The sequence below is a fragment of the Culex pipiens genome, chromosome 2 (genome assembly GCF_016801865.2).
Source record: "Culex pipiens pallens isolate TS chromosome 2, TS_CPP_V2, whole genome shotgun sequence".
NCBI lineage: Eukaryota > Metazoa > Arthropoda > Insecta > Diptera > Culicidae > Culex > Culex pipiens.
In genome coordinates, this window is record NC_068938.1 from 169,309,303 (window position 1) to 169,324,260 (window position 14,958).

The 14,958-nt window shown below is 40.5% G+C and overlaps 1 protein-coding gene across 1 annotated transcript; it reads right to left on the bottom strand.

The window, feature by feature from the left end:
• Positions 1–7,142: 7,142 nt before the first annotated feature.
• Positions 7,143–7,974, bottom strand: LOC120417225 (collagenase-like). Its single transcript, XM_039579185.1, has one exon. It carries the CDS (start codon positions 7,967–7,969, stop codon positions 7,181–7,183), a length of 789 nt encoding a protein of 262 aa, XP_039435119.1. The 5' UTR covers positions 7,970–7,974; the 3' UTR covers positions 7,143–7,180.
• Positions 7,975–14,958: the final 6,984 nt, after the last annotated feature.

Below are 14,958 nucleotides of genomic sequence, written 5' to 3' on the forward strand. Positions count from 1 at the left end.
ACCGGAGGAATGGATGGATGGTGTCGTGTGCCCCATCTACAAAAAGGGCGATAAGCTGGACTGCGGCAACTACCGCGGCATCACGCTTATCAACGCGGCCTACAAAATCCTCTCCCAGATCCTCTGCCGTCAGCTGTCACCCCACGCAAGGAGGATCGTTGGGCCCTACCAAGCGGGCTTTACTGGCGCGCGCGCCACCACGGACCAAATATTTTGTCTCCGACAGATCCTCGAGAAATGTCGTGAGTACAACGTGCCCACACATCACATCTTCATCGACTTCAAGGCGGCCTATGATACAGTCGACCGCGAGCAGCTATGGCAGATTATGCACGAGAACGGATTCCCGGATAAACTGACTCGGCTGATCAAGGCTACCTTGGATGGTGTGATGTGTCACGTGCGTGTTTCGGGGGAATTAGCGGAACCCTTTGGATCACGCCGAGAGCTGCGGCAAGGTGATGGCTTATCCTGTGCGCTGTTCAACATCGTTCTTGAGGGCATTATTCGAAGGGCGGGCATCGAAACGAGTGGCACGATTATGAACAAGTCCTACCAGTTGCTTGCTTTTGCCGATGACATCGACATTGTGGCAAGAAACCTGGAGATGGTGAAGGACGTCTACACCCGACTGAAGGTACAAGCAAGGCGTGTAGGACTTGGCATGAATACGACGAAGACGAAGTACATGAGAGGAAGGGGTTCGAAGGATGTCGGCCCCCCAGGTCTCACCCCTCTAACTGTGGATGGTGATGAGTTGGAGGAGGTGAGCGAGTTCGTGTACTTGGGATCGCTGGTAACCGCCGACAACGACACCAGCAAAGAGATCCGGACTCGTATTTTTGCTGGGAATCGTACATACTTCGGATTACGGAAAACCCTCACTTCGGATCGAGTGCAACGCCGCACGAAGTTGACGATGTACAGAACACTGATCAGACCGGTAGTCCTCTATGGCCACGAGACCTGGACGATGCGGCAGGAGGACGAACGTGCCCTTGGAGTTTTCGAACGGAAGGTGCTACGAACGATCTACGGTGGAGTGCAAGTGTCTGACGGAGTGTGGCGACGACGCATGAACCACGAACTGCACGCGTTTCTTGAAGAACCGACCATCGCCACCCAGGCGAAGATCGGGAGGCTCAGGTGGGCCGGCCATGTCGCCCGAATGGACGAGAGCCAGCCTGTCAGACTGCTTTTTGACCGCGCTGAACCAGCTGGCGAAACAGGCAGAAGAGCAGGGAAACCGCGCGCACGGTGGGGAGATCAAGTGAATGGTGATATCCGGAAGATCTGTAACCTAGGAAATTGGAGAGTAGCAGCACAAGACCGAGAAAGATGGAAGCGTCTTCTTGCTACAGCACGCGTACCTGGTGCGCTATGCTGATTGGTATGGTATGTATGTTCACTCAATAGTTACAGCTGTTTGAATATTTATGTATCATTTTTGTTTGGAGAGCTGCCAGAACTGTATGGAGACCAATGACGCAAAATAGATTATTTGGTCATAGGGAAGGCCCCCACAAAGTTTAAGCCAAAAAATAAAAATGGTCGAAATCGGCCGATTTCGTAGAGAGTTGCTCAGGATTTTGGATTTTGGAGTTATGTTAAGTAAGTTATATTTCTCGGGTGAGTTTTCAAAATGCCGTAAGAGCCACTGTGACACTAATTTTCGTTTTTCTCGAAAATGAAACAAAATTTCATTTGATTTAAGTATGGGGCACTTGAAGGAAGTGCAGATGAACAATCTCGAGAATTTTTGATATTGGTTTTTCGTAAGTAGCTCGAATACCGATGCAAAAAGAACTTTGTTTACCAATGGCTCTTACGGCTTTTCGAAAACTAATCCAAGATTTGTAGAATCTCAATAAAACTGAATCAAAAATTTAAGTTACGGAAAATCTTCAACATTTTCCAAAATGAATCCAGTGCATTTTTTTAAAATGATTTTTGTTAGGGTATTTCCTTTTTTCTGTATGCTATGCTAGATTAACACATTTTCACGTTTATTTTGAGCAGTTTTTTATAGTTTCGTTATTGGATTGCCGCGAAAGTTGTTGTTCTTTGTTGTGAAAAATCACTAGCCATAATTATATATCTCTATTATTATTGAGTTTATTTGCTATCAGAATATAGCGTAAAGCTAAATTATCGAAGTCTAAATAAAAAAATCAGTTTTTCCTCCTTTCTACAAGTAGCGCGTTGGAAAACCTAGATCTTATTTTCAAAAAAATAATTTAATTAATCAATTGTTAATTAAACTTCACATTTTCATAAAAAAAACAAGCTAAACTTGACGAACTTTTGACGTTATGAGATTTTTTGATAATTCAGCCTCCTGTGATCAAAATTTGGTTTTGCGAAATCGGTTCTAGAGTGGCCAAAGTTGTTACTTTTTGGCGTAAGAACCTTCCTTGGACTTACATGTTACGCGTTCGAACAAAACCGTCAAAATTTATTATTCATAATGATATAGAAGATAGAAAAGATGTGATAGGCTTTTTTCCTAAGAGTGTGTTATCAGATTAACATTCCTTCCGAAAATTATTTAAATTTTATGCCTAAATATGAAAGGTATTTCATAAAAGAAAGAAGGTTCAACTCTTTTCATTTCAATATTCTCTCTTACACAAACTCTTATAATGTAAAACCATAAACATGAAACATATTGGGCCGGAACAAATTTGCTTTTTTTTTCTCAGCTTGGGATGGACTAGATTCGAATAGCAGCATTGGTTTGTTTTAATCTATATTTTTTTTTTGTTTAAATGCATCATCATTTGTTCGACTAATTCAAATTCCCCTAAATCTCTATACTCCTTCCTTGAACACAAGCTCTCAACGGCCCGTGCCCACCGGAGATAGCGGGCGGCCAGCAAACCCCGAACCAGTGTCAGTGGCAAACACCGCGCCGAAAAGACGTAAATACATTTAAGACGCGAATCAAATTATTTCTACTTCTGTGGATTTTTATTATACGTACTTTATTTTCACTCCTCTCAGCCTTCTCCCTTTTCCACGTTTGAAGAAGATTTCAAGCACATCACACACCACACAGCATCCAACTTTCGTACGGAACCGAACGTATCCTTGGCTCATCTGCGAGGATTCTTCTTCCGACGAGGAGTATGGCCAAAAGGGATATTCTGGTTGTCGTCTCGCAGCGAGGGTCGACGCGAGGACGTTAACGTTAAAAAAATTAATTCCAGCCACCCCGAGTTTTTTTATTTTAAAATATTCAAATTAATACAACACACACTCGCATACGCTTGGAATGGGGAACGCACTTTTTCTGTGCTTGTATGTGTGCTGGAACACATGCGTACTGCGTTAGTGCGTGTGCGCCGTTCGATGGGTAATGAGTTTTTGGTTAATGAGATTTTGCTGTTGTTGGAATTTTGAAGAGGTGAAAATTTGGTTACTTTTGAAATTTGGATCAGATTTCAGCGTTACTTGTATCATATAAAATCAAAATTATTTGTTTATATACAAGACGAGCAAGTGAAATCAGCAAATGAGCAGATGAGAAGATGAGATGATGGAAGATGAGAAGATGAGAAGATGAGAAGATGATAAGATGAGAAGATGAGAAGATGAGAAGATGAGAAGATGAGAAGATGAGAAGATGAGAAGATGAGAAGATGAGAAGATGAGAAGATGAGAAGATGAGAAGATGAGAAGATGAGAAGATGAGAAGATGAGAAGATGAGAAGATGAGAAGATGAGAAGATGAGAAGATGAGAAGATGAGAAGATGAGAAGATGAGAAGATGAGAAGATGAGAAGATGAGAATATGAGAAGATGAGAAGATGAGAAGATGAGACAATGAGAAGATGAGAAGATGAGAAGATGAGAAGATGAAAATATGAGAAGATAAGAAGATGAGAAGATGCGTAGATGAGAAGACAATTAAAAGGGCAGATTGTATAAGTATGAAAACATAACTCAACATCCTACTAGGTGAATCAATCCTCAGCATCCCAAGATCACATGCGTATGCGCGGCATCTTGCGTTTCCAATCAAGGATGCTGGCAGTCGCCTCCAAAATAAAAGTTACCCCTTTTTTCAAATACAACTTTGGCGTTCCTTACTTCGCTGGGTGTTTCTGTGTGCGAGTGCGCCGCACCAAATTTCCCAATTTATATTTAACCCTTTTCACAAGAAGACGCAACGGAACCCCCCTCGAGGCGCTTGATCCTGGCCCAAGAAGAAGAAGAAGCGTCCTTTGAATACATAAAACAAACGTACGATTCGGGCTGCGTCGACTTCACCTGCCGTTGCCTTGCCGGCGGCACCTCGTCCTTTCCGCATCATTCTGGGGCCAAAGGGATGCTGCTTAGAGATGAAAAATAAAAGTTAAAATGAGCGTAGCGAAGGAGTTACGCGAGAGCTGCTGCCCAACTTGGCCAAAGACAAATAGACTCCCGCACGCTTCGTGTCTGGGGAAGAGTTTTTAGTTTGTTTGCACTCCCCCTAAACCACCTTCACAGCCCGCAAGTTGGGACTTGGGAAAATGGGTTTGGGACTGGGAGTACGAATTTTCGGCCATGATGGTGCCGAGCAACCTCCTCAAGTCATACGTTTTCCGGTGTAGATCTTGTCCTGGAGAAGGCGGATTGGGGTGGCGGAGAAGATGGATTGGGGCGGCGTTAGGGGAAACAGTTTCATTTGGGACTCGAAAATGAACGGTGGAAGTTTCTTGGAAGATTAATCAAAAAATGATCTGCTCAACTTCACAACTGTTAAACTGCTTAACTGATAAACTACTCTACCATACTGCTCATATTCTTATCTGTTCAACACTTCAAATATTCATCTACTCAACTGCTCAACAGCTCAACTACTCAATTGCTGAACAGCTTAAGTGCTTCATTGTTCAACCACTCAATTGCTCCAGCGACTGCCAATTGCTCATCTTTTCAACTGCGTATTAACTGCTCAACAAGTTATCTACACTGCTGCCTATGTACTTAAATACTAAACTGTTCATCTGCTCAAATGTTCATCTGCTGTTTAACTGCTTAACTGCTGAACTGCTCAAAAGCAGAACTGCTCAACTGTTCAACTACTAAAATGCACAACTGTTTACCTGTTGAACTGACCAACTGCTTAACAACTTAACTTTTGTTCAACCATTCAACTGCTCAAATGCCTAACTACTGAACTGCAAAATTGCCAACTGCTCTACTGCAAATTAACTGTTCAACTGCTCAACAAGTCATCTACTCTGCTGCTTATATACTTAACTGCTCAACTGTTCAACTGCTCAACTACTCACCTGCTCATCTACTCAATTGCTCATCTGCTCATCTGCTCAACTGCCACTGCTTACCTGCTGAACTGCTCAAAATCATAACTGCTCAACTGTTCAACTACACAACTGCACAACTGTACAACTGTTTGACTGAACTACAATGACAAACCAAACAACGATCAACAATTTATCGTTTCATCGCTTACCTGTTCATCTGTTGAACTGCTCAACTGCCTGACTGCTTAACTATTTACTGCTCAACCGCTCAATTGCCGTCAGCTAACTGCTCAGTAACCGAACTGAAAAAAAACTGCCTACTGCTCAATTCCTCAACAAATCATCTACTATTTTGCTCATATTCTGCCCAACTGCTCAACTGCTTAACTTTTGAACAGCTTAACTGCTCTATTGTTCAACTACTCAACTGCACAACTGTCAAACTGTTGAACTACAATGACAAATCAAACAACGATCAACAATTTATCTTCTCATCGCTTCCCTGTTCATCTGCTGAACTGCTCAACTGCCTAACTGCTTAACTATTTACTGCTCAACCGCTCAATTGCCGTCAGCTAACTGCTCAGTAACCGGACTGCAAAAACTGCCTACTACTCAATTCCTCAAAAAACCATCTAGTTGTGCAGTTGAGTAGTTGAACAATAGAGCAGTTAAGCTGTTTAAAAGTTAAGCAGTTGAGCAGTTGGGCAGAATAGCAGCAGAATATGAGCAAAATAATTCTGCTGCTAATCTGCCCAACTGCTTAAATGTTTAACTTTTAAACAGCTTAATTGCTCTATTGTTCAACTACTCAACTGCACAACTGTCAAACTGTTGAACTACTGAACTGCTCAAATACTTAACTGCGCTACTGCTTGCTGCCAACTGCTCAACTGAACAACTTATCAACTGCTCAGTAAATCATCTACTCTGCTGCTCAAATAATTAACTGCTCAACTGTTCAACAGCAAACGATGTAATAATGTTTTTTTTTTTCAATTCACTAACTTGTCCAACTCAACAACTCAACTGCTCTTTTTTGTGTTTTTCTTTAAATGGTATATTTATGTTTTCGGTTAATTTTTCGTTTCAAGAAAATCCCTCAATTTTCAACTAAAATCACTTTTCAAACACCGTTTCCCGCCGTCTTCAGCGCCGAGGTCCTTGAAACTCGCGCAAAAGGATGTAAATGAGATAAAATTTCGCCGCTACTCTCCCGAGTTGTTTAATTTTTAATATTATTTCGTATATCTCTGTCTTCATCTCCGGCTAAGACAGCATCTCCTGTCTTGAGGGTTCACCGTGGCGTTCTTCCTGATGAGTAGAGGCACACACACTCATACACAGCTTTGTTTCCAATGACAGCATCATCAACGTTTTGCGAGCTTGGAAGTCTTGGCCGGGGAAATCTCCTCGCCTCCACAACCCATTATTAATATATTTAAGAAGTGCTCGTCTTGCTCTTTATCAATATTTCGCCCGTTTTTATATCATATCACCATGGCGAAGGTTCTTCGGGCCCCAAGAACACGGCGAGGCAGCAGAGGAGGTATCGTTTAATCAGCAATGGGACTCCGCTCGGACGACGACGACGACGACGACAATGATGGCCGGAGGGAGTTCCGCGAAAGGATGCTGCGCTGATAACGAACGCTGAATGGGGACATTAATTTCGAGCAGAGTTCTCTCGGGGAAGGGAGGGGAAGATTTTTAACGATTATTTTACGTTTCTTGGACGCACGTTTCGAGGCGCAACATTTTATGATTCATTTGAGGGTATTTATAATGATCGTTGGCAGCAGTCAGCAAAAGCAAGAAGCGATTTGAGGTAACGAAGTTAAGGGGGAAGATTTGAGGGAAAGGGGTTCAGCAAAATTACTGTTCTACAACTTTTGTCTGTATCGTATCTTCAAATTTTTATTACCTCTTTAGTTCAAACTTCCTGTTTTATCCTCAATCCAATCTACAAATTCGGAAACACGAGCAAAAACACTTGGAAATCCTACAGCGCAACCATGTTTACTTCCAAAATTGACCACACCAACCAGCAGCGGATTCTGTCCTGAAACCACCAACGGACCTCCGGAATCACCTTGACACCCCGATCGTCCATCCTTTCCAATGGCACAGATCGTCGAATGTTTAATGACCTCCTCGAAGTAAGTCTTCACACACAGCTTATTACTGATCACATTCATGCGAACGTACTGCAAAAACGGCGAATACTCCAGCGGTCCATCAGTCGTCTTGCCCCAACCGCTCACGACAACCCCCTGGTTCAAAAAGTCTTCATCGGTTCTTGCCAACGCGATCGCTTGAACGTAATAGTTGAACTCCAACACGTAGGGAAGCTTCACCAACCCAACGTCGTTTATCGTTTTGCCATCGATTGTTTGATAATTTTCGTGCACCACAAACTCACTGCTCAAACAGATCAGACACCGCGAACAGTTGAACTCGACGCTGCCCAAATGCACCAACGCAGATTCAGCGTCCTCCAGGCAGTGGGCTGCCGTTAGGATCCAGCGATCACTTATGAGGCTTCCACCGCAGGAGCTGGGATGCGGCGGAACTTCTGGCTTGAAGATCATGCTTAGGCGCGCCTGGTACGGAAACTGGCCGGGAGAGGCCTGTTGGCCGTTGATGATCCGGAGCTGACTGAAGCAAGTCGCAGCTGCTACTGAAAGCGCAGAGATGATGATCACTTTGTGCCACATGGTGAGAGAATAAGTTCTTTTCAGAAAAGATACAGCTTTTATACTTAACACTAAAGCCATAAAGATAGATGTTAAAGTAGTTAATGTGTTTTGCCATAAAGTGAGATGCCTACATGCATAAAAAAGTTAGATCCGCACATTTCTTGTGAAATTGATTTGTTCACTTTGTTACAAGTTTTTCAGGTTCATCGACAAGTACATTGACACTGGAACGCCCAACGCATGTCCAACTTACACCGACGCCCAAGCCTCCCAAAAAAGGTAGAACGATACACGCCATGTTTTCTAGAACAACCTTATCAGGAAAAAATAGTCATCGCCACTTTCAAATGTGTCTTATAGGAAATTTTCTCAGCTTTCCAATGCTTCTAAAAGCGAAATGTTTCATCGGGAAATTTCTGAGATATCTCTATTTTAAGTTTTTTGGTTTTAAATTCCTTTATTATTTATTGGAAACTTTATACTAACAGTTCAGAAAACTTATCAAATGATGTGTCATGAGTCATTTACTCATCAAAATGTTTGCACATTTTGATGAGTAAGACAAGAAACAACTTTGTACAAGGTTGCAAACCGCTAAACATTTTGAAAATTATGTTTTGTCTAAGTTTTTGAATATATGGGAGTTATTCAGAACTCAAAATCATAAAACAGTGTAAAAATGTATTTTTTACAAGAATTATTTGATAATTACATATTTTTTGTGTATAAATATCACGTGTCTACTCTAATTTAGCTTGTTCAACCGAAATTTTGGCAGGTTTGTGATTTTAATGAATAAATTTGATAATTTCTTAAGCAAACATTAACCAGAAACATAAATACAAATATGATTCGAAATCGAAAATGTACTACATATTTCTGTAGCAAGCATCAAAAGTCATATTTTCATGAGTATAAAATAAAGATAAAATTTTATAAAATGTTTTCTGTAGAAAATGCACTTAAAAGTAACAATAAAACTCGAGTCACCCAATTCAGAATTCTGAAAACGCCGTCACAAACATTTGTTTTTGTTTGAACAAAAATTAAATAGTATTTTAACAAATAAAAAATCTAACAGAAACTTTCTTTCTAAACTATTTGAACAAAAATCAAGAAATATATATTTTTTTTAATATGAGTTTGAAGATGAGAGTCTTATAAACTTCTAAAATATTGCTAATTCCTTGATCATTTAATACAAAAAAAACTGAAACAATCATTTCATACTAATGAAAAGTATTTCTCTTTTAGCTAGCAACAGTAATTTGCAGTATAATTTCGAGTATAAAACATGTTTTGTATCCATGCAACTAGTTAGTGTTTGATTAAGGAAATATGATAATTATTCATAAAAATCTTGTAATACCCTATCAATCTCAAACCTGTAGAAATTTCGGCTGAATCAGAGCAGACCGGTGTTATTTGTACACAACAATTATGTAATAATCTATTTGTTCTTGTAAAAATAATATTTCAATACGGTTTTATTATTTTATTATTTGAATAAATCCCACATATTCAAAAATTCCGTTCAATCTTAATTTTCAAAATTTTTAGTGGTTTACAACCTTCTACAAAGTTGTTTCTTGTCTTATTTTGCACATTTTGGTCAGTAAAATACACATGAAACACATCATTTGACAAGTTTCCTGGACTGTTATTTAAAAAATTCCAATAAATGATCTAGGATTTTAAAAGAAAAAACATAAAATAAAGATATCTCAGAAATTTCCCGAAGAAACATTTCTCTCTTAGAAGCATTCGAAAGCTGAGAAAATTTCCTATAAGACACTTTTGAAAGTAGTGATGACTATTTTTTCTTCTTAAGGTTGCCCAGAAAACACGCCGTGATACCCTTGTTCAACTACTAATATAAGGATAGTGAATTTTGACGATTTTGCGGACGGTGTGCAATTCTTGAAATTTATCAATTTTCTCCAATCATTTTTTTCAAATATCATCATAAGAAATATTTTAACCATAAAGACTATGTAAGTAAATTTTATTAGTTTTGAATTGAAAAGCTTGACATGAACCATTTGAAAAATTGTTTAGATATTTTAAGTTTTTTTTAAACTAACTCAATTAAGTATTATTTTCATTCGTTGGAGTAAAAAATTAACTACTATTTTATTTGAAAGGAATAATTTCAATTTTGTTTTTTTAAGAATCACGCTTTGTTTTATTCTAAATAAAATGAAGAGCATTTTTTTCAGAGTCCTGTTAAATTTTAACGATAATTGATTATGTGGGTGGATGTTTCCCGTGAAAGTTAAAAAAATACCACCATTTTTTGATTTCTGTTATCATTTTGAATACAAATTTCGATTCCGTTACAAATTATAGTATTTTTCCTATTGATTTTAAATTTAGTTTTAGAAAAGAGAGATGAAAACCTTAAAAACTATTTAGAATAGGCTTAATGTCGCAGAAAATTCAATTTATTTCACTCATTTTGGCTGGAAAGGATTGTTAAATCTTGCTTTGATATGAAATTCAATAAAATGTAATGTGATAAAACAGAAGCAAATCAGCGAAACCTTTTTAGCTTAATTAGTCGAATACTAAAAAAACAGTTCAATAAATGAGAATACGCATTTTGTTCCAAAATATAAATAGAGCCCATGCATAAACCAGATGAAAACTTTTTTTGAAAATTAGGATTTTTTTTGTGTTACGTTCAAATTTAGTGAAGTTTTTTTTGTTTATTGATGAATAATATATAATGAAGCATAAAAAGTAGTTTCTGTGATTTAAACAAAAGATTTTCAGAGTTATTTTAACATTTTTCACGTTCGGCGAAATTTACGTGAAATTTGGTGTTTTGAAATGAAGGTCCCCGTGAAATTTGCTATTTTCGAGCGTGAAAAATCACTAAGCCTACTAATCACCTTTATTTTGCGTCTATGACAGCTAAAATCGGATGAAATGACGCGGAGTTACGATTCTTTTAAAAAGTTAATTTATGCAAAAAATGACGAAAATTGCCATTTTTCGAACCACCCTAGCACAAAGCAGGTCTCCCTAATGGGCAAACAAACAAATACGAATTTAATTTTTTTGGCCAAGGAACCCCCAGAAAAAATTTTGAGCCCGATCGAAGAACTTGTTTTCGGTTTAGGCTCCTTTCAACTGGAATTGCTGAATTAGTAGTTTTCAACTGACGATATCACGGAAACTATTAATACGGTTGTCAATGTTGACGAATGAAACTATTGTGAAATTGTCTGATCTTTAAAAAATATATTTAAAAAAAACATACAAGCAGATAATTTTCTTAATTTCAAGGTGCTTTAAAACGTAAGCTGTTCTAGAAAAAAAAATAAAAAAAGCTTATGGAAGATTTTTCATTCAGTCTTTCACAAAAATGTAGATTTTTCAAAATTTGATTAATATTAGGGTAATTCTCTACCAACTCACAAGATATCGAGAAAAGTTGCTCCAACCCCTCTTCGATTTGCGTGAAACATTGTCTTAAGGGTTACCCCTTTACGAGTTATCGCAATTTTCCGAAAAGAAAGTTCTGACGAAAAAAAAAACAAAAAAAAGGTACCCTTTAAAAAAAATCTCATAGACATGATAATGTTTTTAAATCAAATAACTTGAAATTGTCTGCTCTAAAACTTTGTTGAACATTGTTTCACTCTAAAAAATAGCCATGCAAAGTTAGAAAAAACACGAAATTTTTTAAATGAAAAATGTTGCTCTAAATGAAAAATATGACCCTTCTGAGTTTTTGCGAATTCGAAAAGTACAATAAATTTTTCATAAATCGTCCCAAAAAATTTACAGTCGAATAAAGAAAATTGGCAGATTTTCAGATTTCGTGTGAGTTGGCAGAGAATTAACCATGAGTAAATCTTAATTTTTCAGTATCGAAAAAAATACCAAAATACAATAATTTTCCAAAAGCTTCTATTCCAATGAAGATAAGCTTTTGAAGTGCAATACACAGAACAAAAGAAGTAATCCAGCTGGGTAATTCTCCGCCAACTCACACAGCAGTTGCCCCGACCCCTGTTCGATTTGCGTGAAACTTTGTTCTAAGGGGTAACTTTTGTCCCTGATCACGAATCCGACGACCGTTTTTTGATATCTCGTGACGGAGGGGCGGTACATCCCCTTCTATTTTTGAACATGCGAAAAAAGAGGTGTTTTTCAATAATTTGCAGCCTGAAACGGTGATGAGATAGAAATTTGGTGTCAAAGGGACTTTTATGTAAAATTAGACGCCCGATTTGATGGCGTACTCAGAATTCCGAAAAAAACATATTTTTCATCGAAAAAAAACACTAAAAAAGTTTAAAAAATTCTCCCATTTTCCGTTACTCGACTGTAAAAGTTTTTGGAACATGTCATTTTATGGGAAATTTAATGTGCTTTTCGAATCTACATAGACCCAGAAGTGTCATTTTTTCATTTAGAACAAAAATTTTCATTTTAAAATTTCGTGTTTTTTCTAACTTTGTAGGGTTATTCTTTAGAGTTCTAGTTCTACAAAGTTGTAGAGCAGACAATTACAAAAAAAATTATATATAGACATAAGGAATTTGCTTATAAACATCACGAGTTATTGCGATTTTACGAAAAAAAAAGTTTTGAAAATGTTGGTCGTCGTTGATCATGGCCGTTCATGGTCACCCGCGACAGACACGGACGACGAAACAAAGAGAAACGCAAAATGTAACTTTTTCAAAACTTTTTTTTTCGTAAAATCGCGATAACTCGTGATGTTTATAAGCAAACCTCTTATGTCTATATATTAAAATTTATGTAATTGTCTGCTCTACAACTTTGTAGAACATTTATATACTCTAAAAAATAACCCTGCAAAGTTAGAAAAAACATGAAATTTTAAAATGAAAAATTTTGTTCTAAATGAAAAAATGACCCTTCTGGGTCAATGTAGATTCGAAAATTACATTAAATTTCTCATAAAATGCTTACTTTTTTACTTACTTTTACTGCTCGTACAACCTCCGGGTCATGAGCTGTCTCCAGATGCGTTGCCATCTAACTCGGTCCTGGGCTGCTACTCTCCAATTCCGCTGCGGAACTCCCACACTTTCCAGATCTTCCTCCACCTGGTTCAACCACCGTGCACGTTGCGCCCCCCTCCGCCGCGTTCCAACCGGCTCCGAATTGAACACCAACTTCACCGGATTGATAGTCTGGTTCGGTTGGCGCGCATCCAGCGCGTCCGGCATTCTTGCGACGTGTCCGGCCCACCGGATTCGGCCAGCCTTGGCGACTTTCCGAATGCTTGGTTTGCCGTAGAGTTGCGCCAGCTCGTGGTTCATCCTTCTCCGCCACACATTGTTCTCCCGTACGCCGCCAAAGATCGTCCTAAGCACTCGCCGTTCGAAAACTTCAAGCGCTTGCAGGTCCTCTTCGAGCATCGTCCACGTCTCGTGCCCGTAGAGGACGACGGGTCTTATCAGCGTTTCGTACATGGTGCACTTTGTACGCCGGGAAAGATGACCAGACCGTAGGGTCTTGTGGAGTCCATAGTAGGCACGACTACCGGTGATGATGCGCCTCCGAATTTCTCTGCTGCAGTTGTTGTCCGACGTTACCAACGAACCGAGGTACACAAACTCCTCCACGACCTCGAACTCGTCGCCGTCGATCGTCACGCTCGGTCCTATGCGAGCCCTAAGGGACTCGGTTCCTCCTGCCAGCAGATACTTCGTCTTCGCCACATTCACCTTCAATCCAACCTTATCCGCTTCCCGCTTCAATTCGGTGTACCGCCTGGCCACATCCTCGAACGTTCTGCCGACAATGTCCATGTCGTCGGCATAGCAGATGAACTGGTTGGACCGGTTGATGATCGTGCCCCGCATGTTGAAGCCCGCCCGCCTCATCACACCTTCAAGCCCAATGTTGAAACAGAGGCCGGAGATACCGTCGCCTTGTCGCAGTCCCTTGCGCGATTCGATCGGGTCGGACATCGCCCCCGAAATCTTCACGCTGCACCGTGCCCCGTCCATCGTTGATTTCACCAGTCTGATCAGCTTCCCGGGAAAGCCGTTCTCGTACATGATCTTCCATAGCTCTTCGCGATCGACCGAGTCGTACGCGGCTTTGAAATCGATGAACAGGTGGTGCGTCGGGATCTGGTACTCGCGACATTTTTGGAGGATTTGGCGTAGCAAAAAGATTTGGTCCGTCGTCGATTTCCCCTCCACAAAACCGGCTTGGTACGGCCCAACGAAATCCTTTGCTCGCTCTGACAGACGACAGAAGATGATCTGAGACAGCACTTTGTAGGCCGCGTTGAGAATAGTGATGGCTCGATAGTTCTCACATTCCAACTTGTCCCCCTTCTTGTAGATCGGGCATATTACTCCCTCTTTCCACTCCTCCGGTAGCTGTTCTGTGTCCCAGACCTTGACTATCAGCTGGTGTAGACAGGCCGCCAGCTTGTCCGGGCCCATCTTGATGAGTTCAGCACCGATACCATCCTTACCCGCTGCTTTGTTGTTCTTCAGCTTCTTGATGGCATCCTTAACTTCCCTCATCGTGGGTGCTGGCTCGTCCTCGCCGTCCACCATACCGCTGACGTCGTTTCCCCCGTCGCCCTGGTACTCCGCCTCTGGGCTGTTCAGGTGCTCGTCGAAATGCTGCTTCCACCTTTCGATCACCTCACGCTCGTCCGTCAAGATGCCTCCGTCCTTATCCCGGCACATTTCGGCCCGCGGCATGAAGCCTTTCCGGGATTGACTGAGTTTCTTGTAGAACTTGCGCGTTTCGTTGGAGCGATACAGCTGTTCCATGTCCTGGCACTCCAACTCTTCCAGGCGGCGCTTCTTATCCCGGAAGAGATGGGTTTGCTGTCTTCGCAACTGTTTGTACGACTCCTTGTTCCCACGGGTGTTGTGCAGCAGCCACTTGTCCCGCGCTGCTTTCTTCTCGTCCCAAATCGCCTGACATTCCTCGTCGAACCAGCCGTTCCGTCGAACTCGGTCCACGTACCCGATGGCGCTCGATGCCGCTGCGTT

What these genes read in the sequence shown, in the direction of transcription:
- LOC120417225 (XM_039579185.1), bottom strand. Translation starts at nt 7,969, where the DNA reads ATGTGGCACAAAGTGATCATCATCTCTGCGCTTTCAGTAGCAGCTGCG.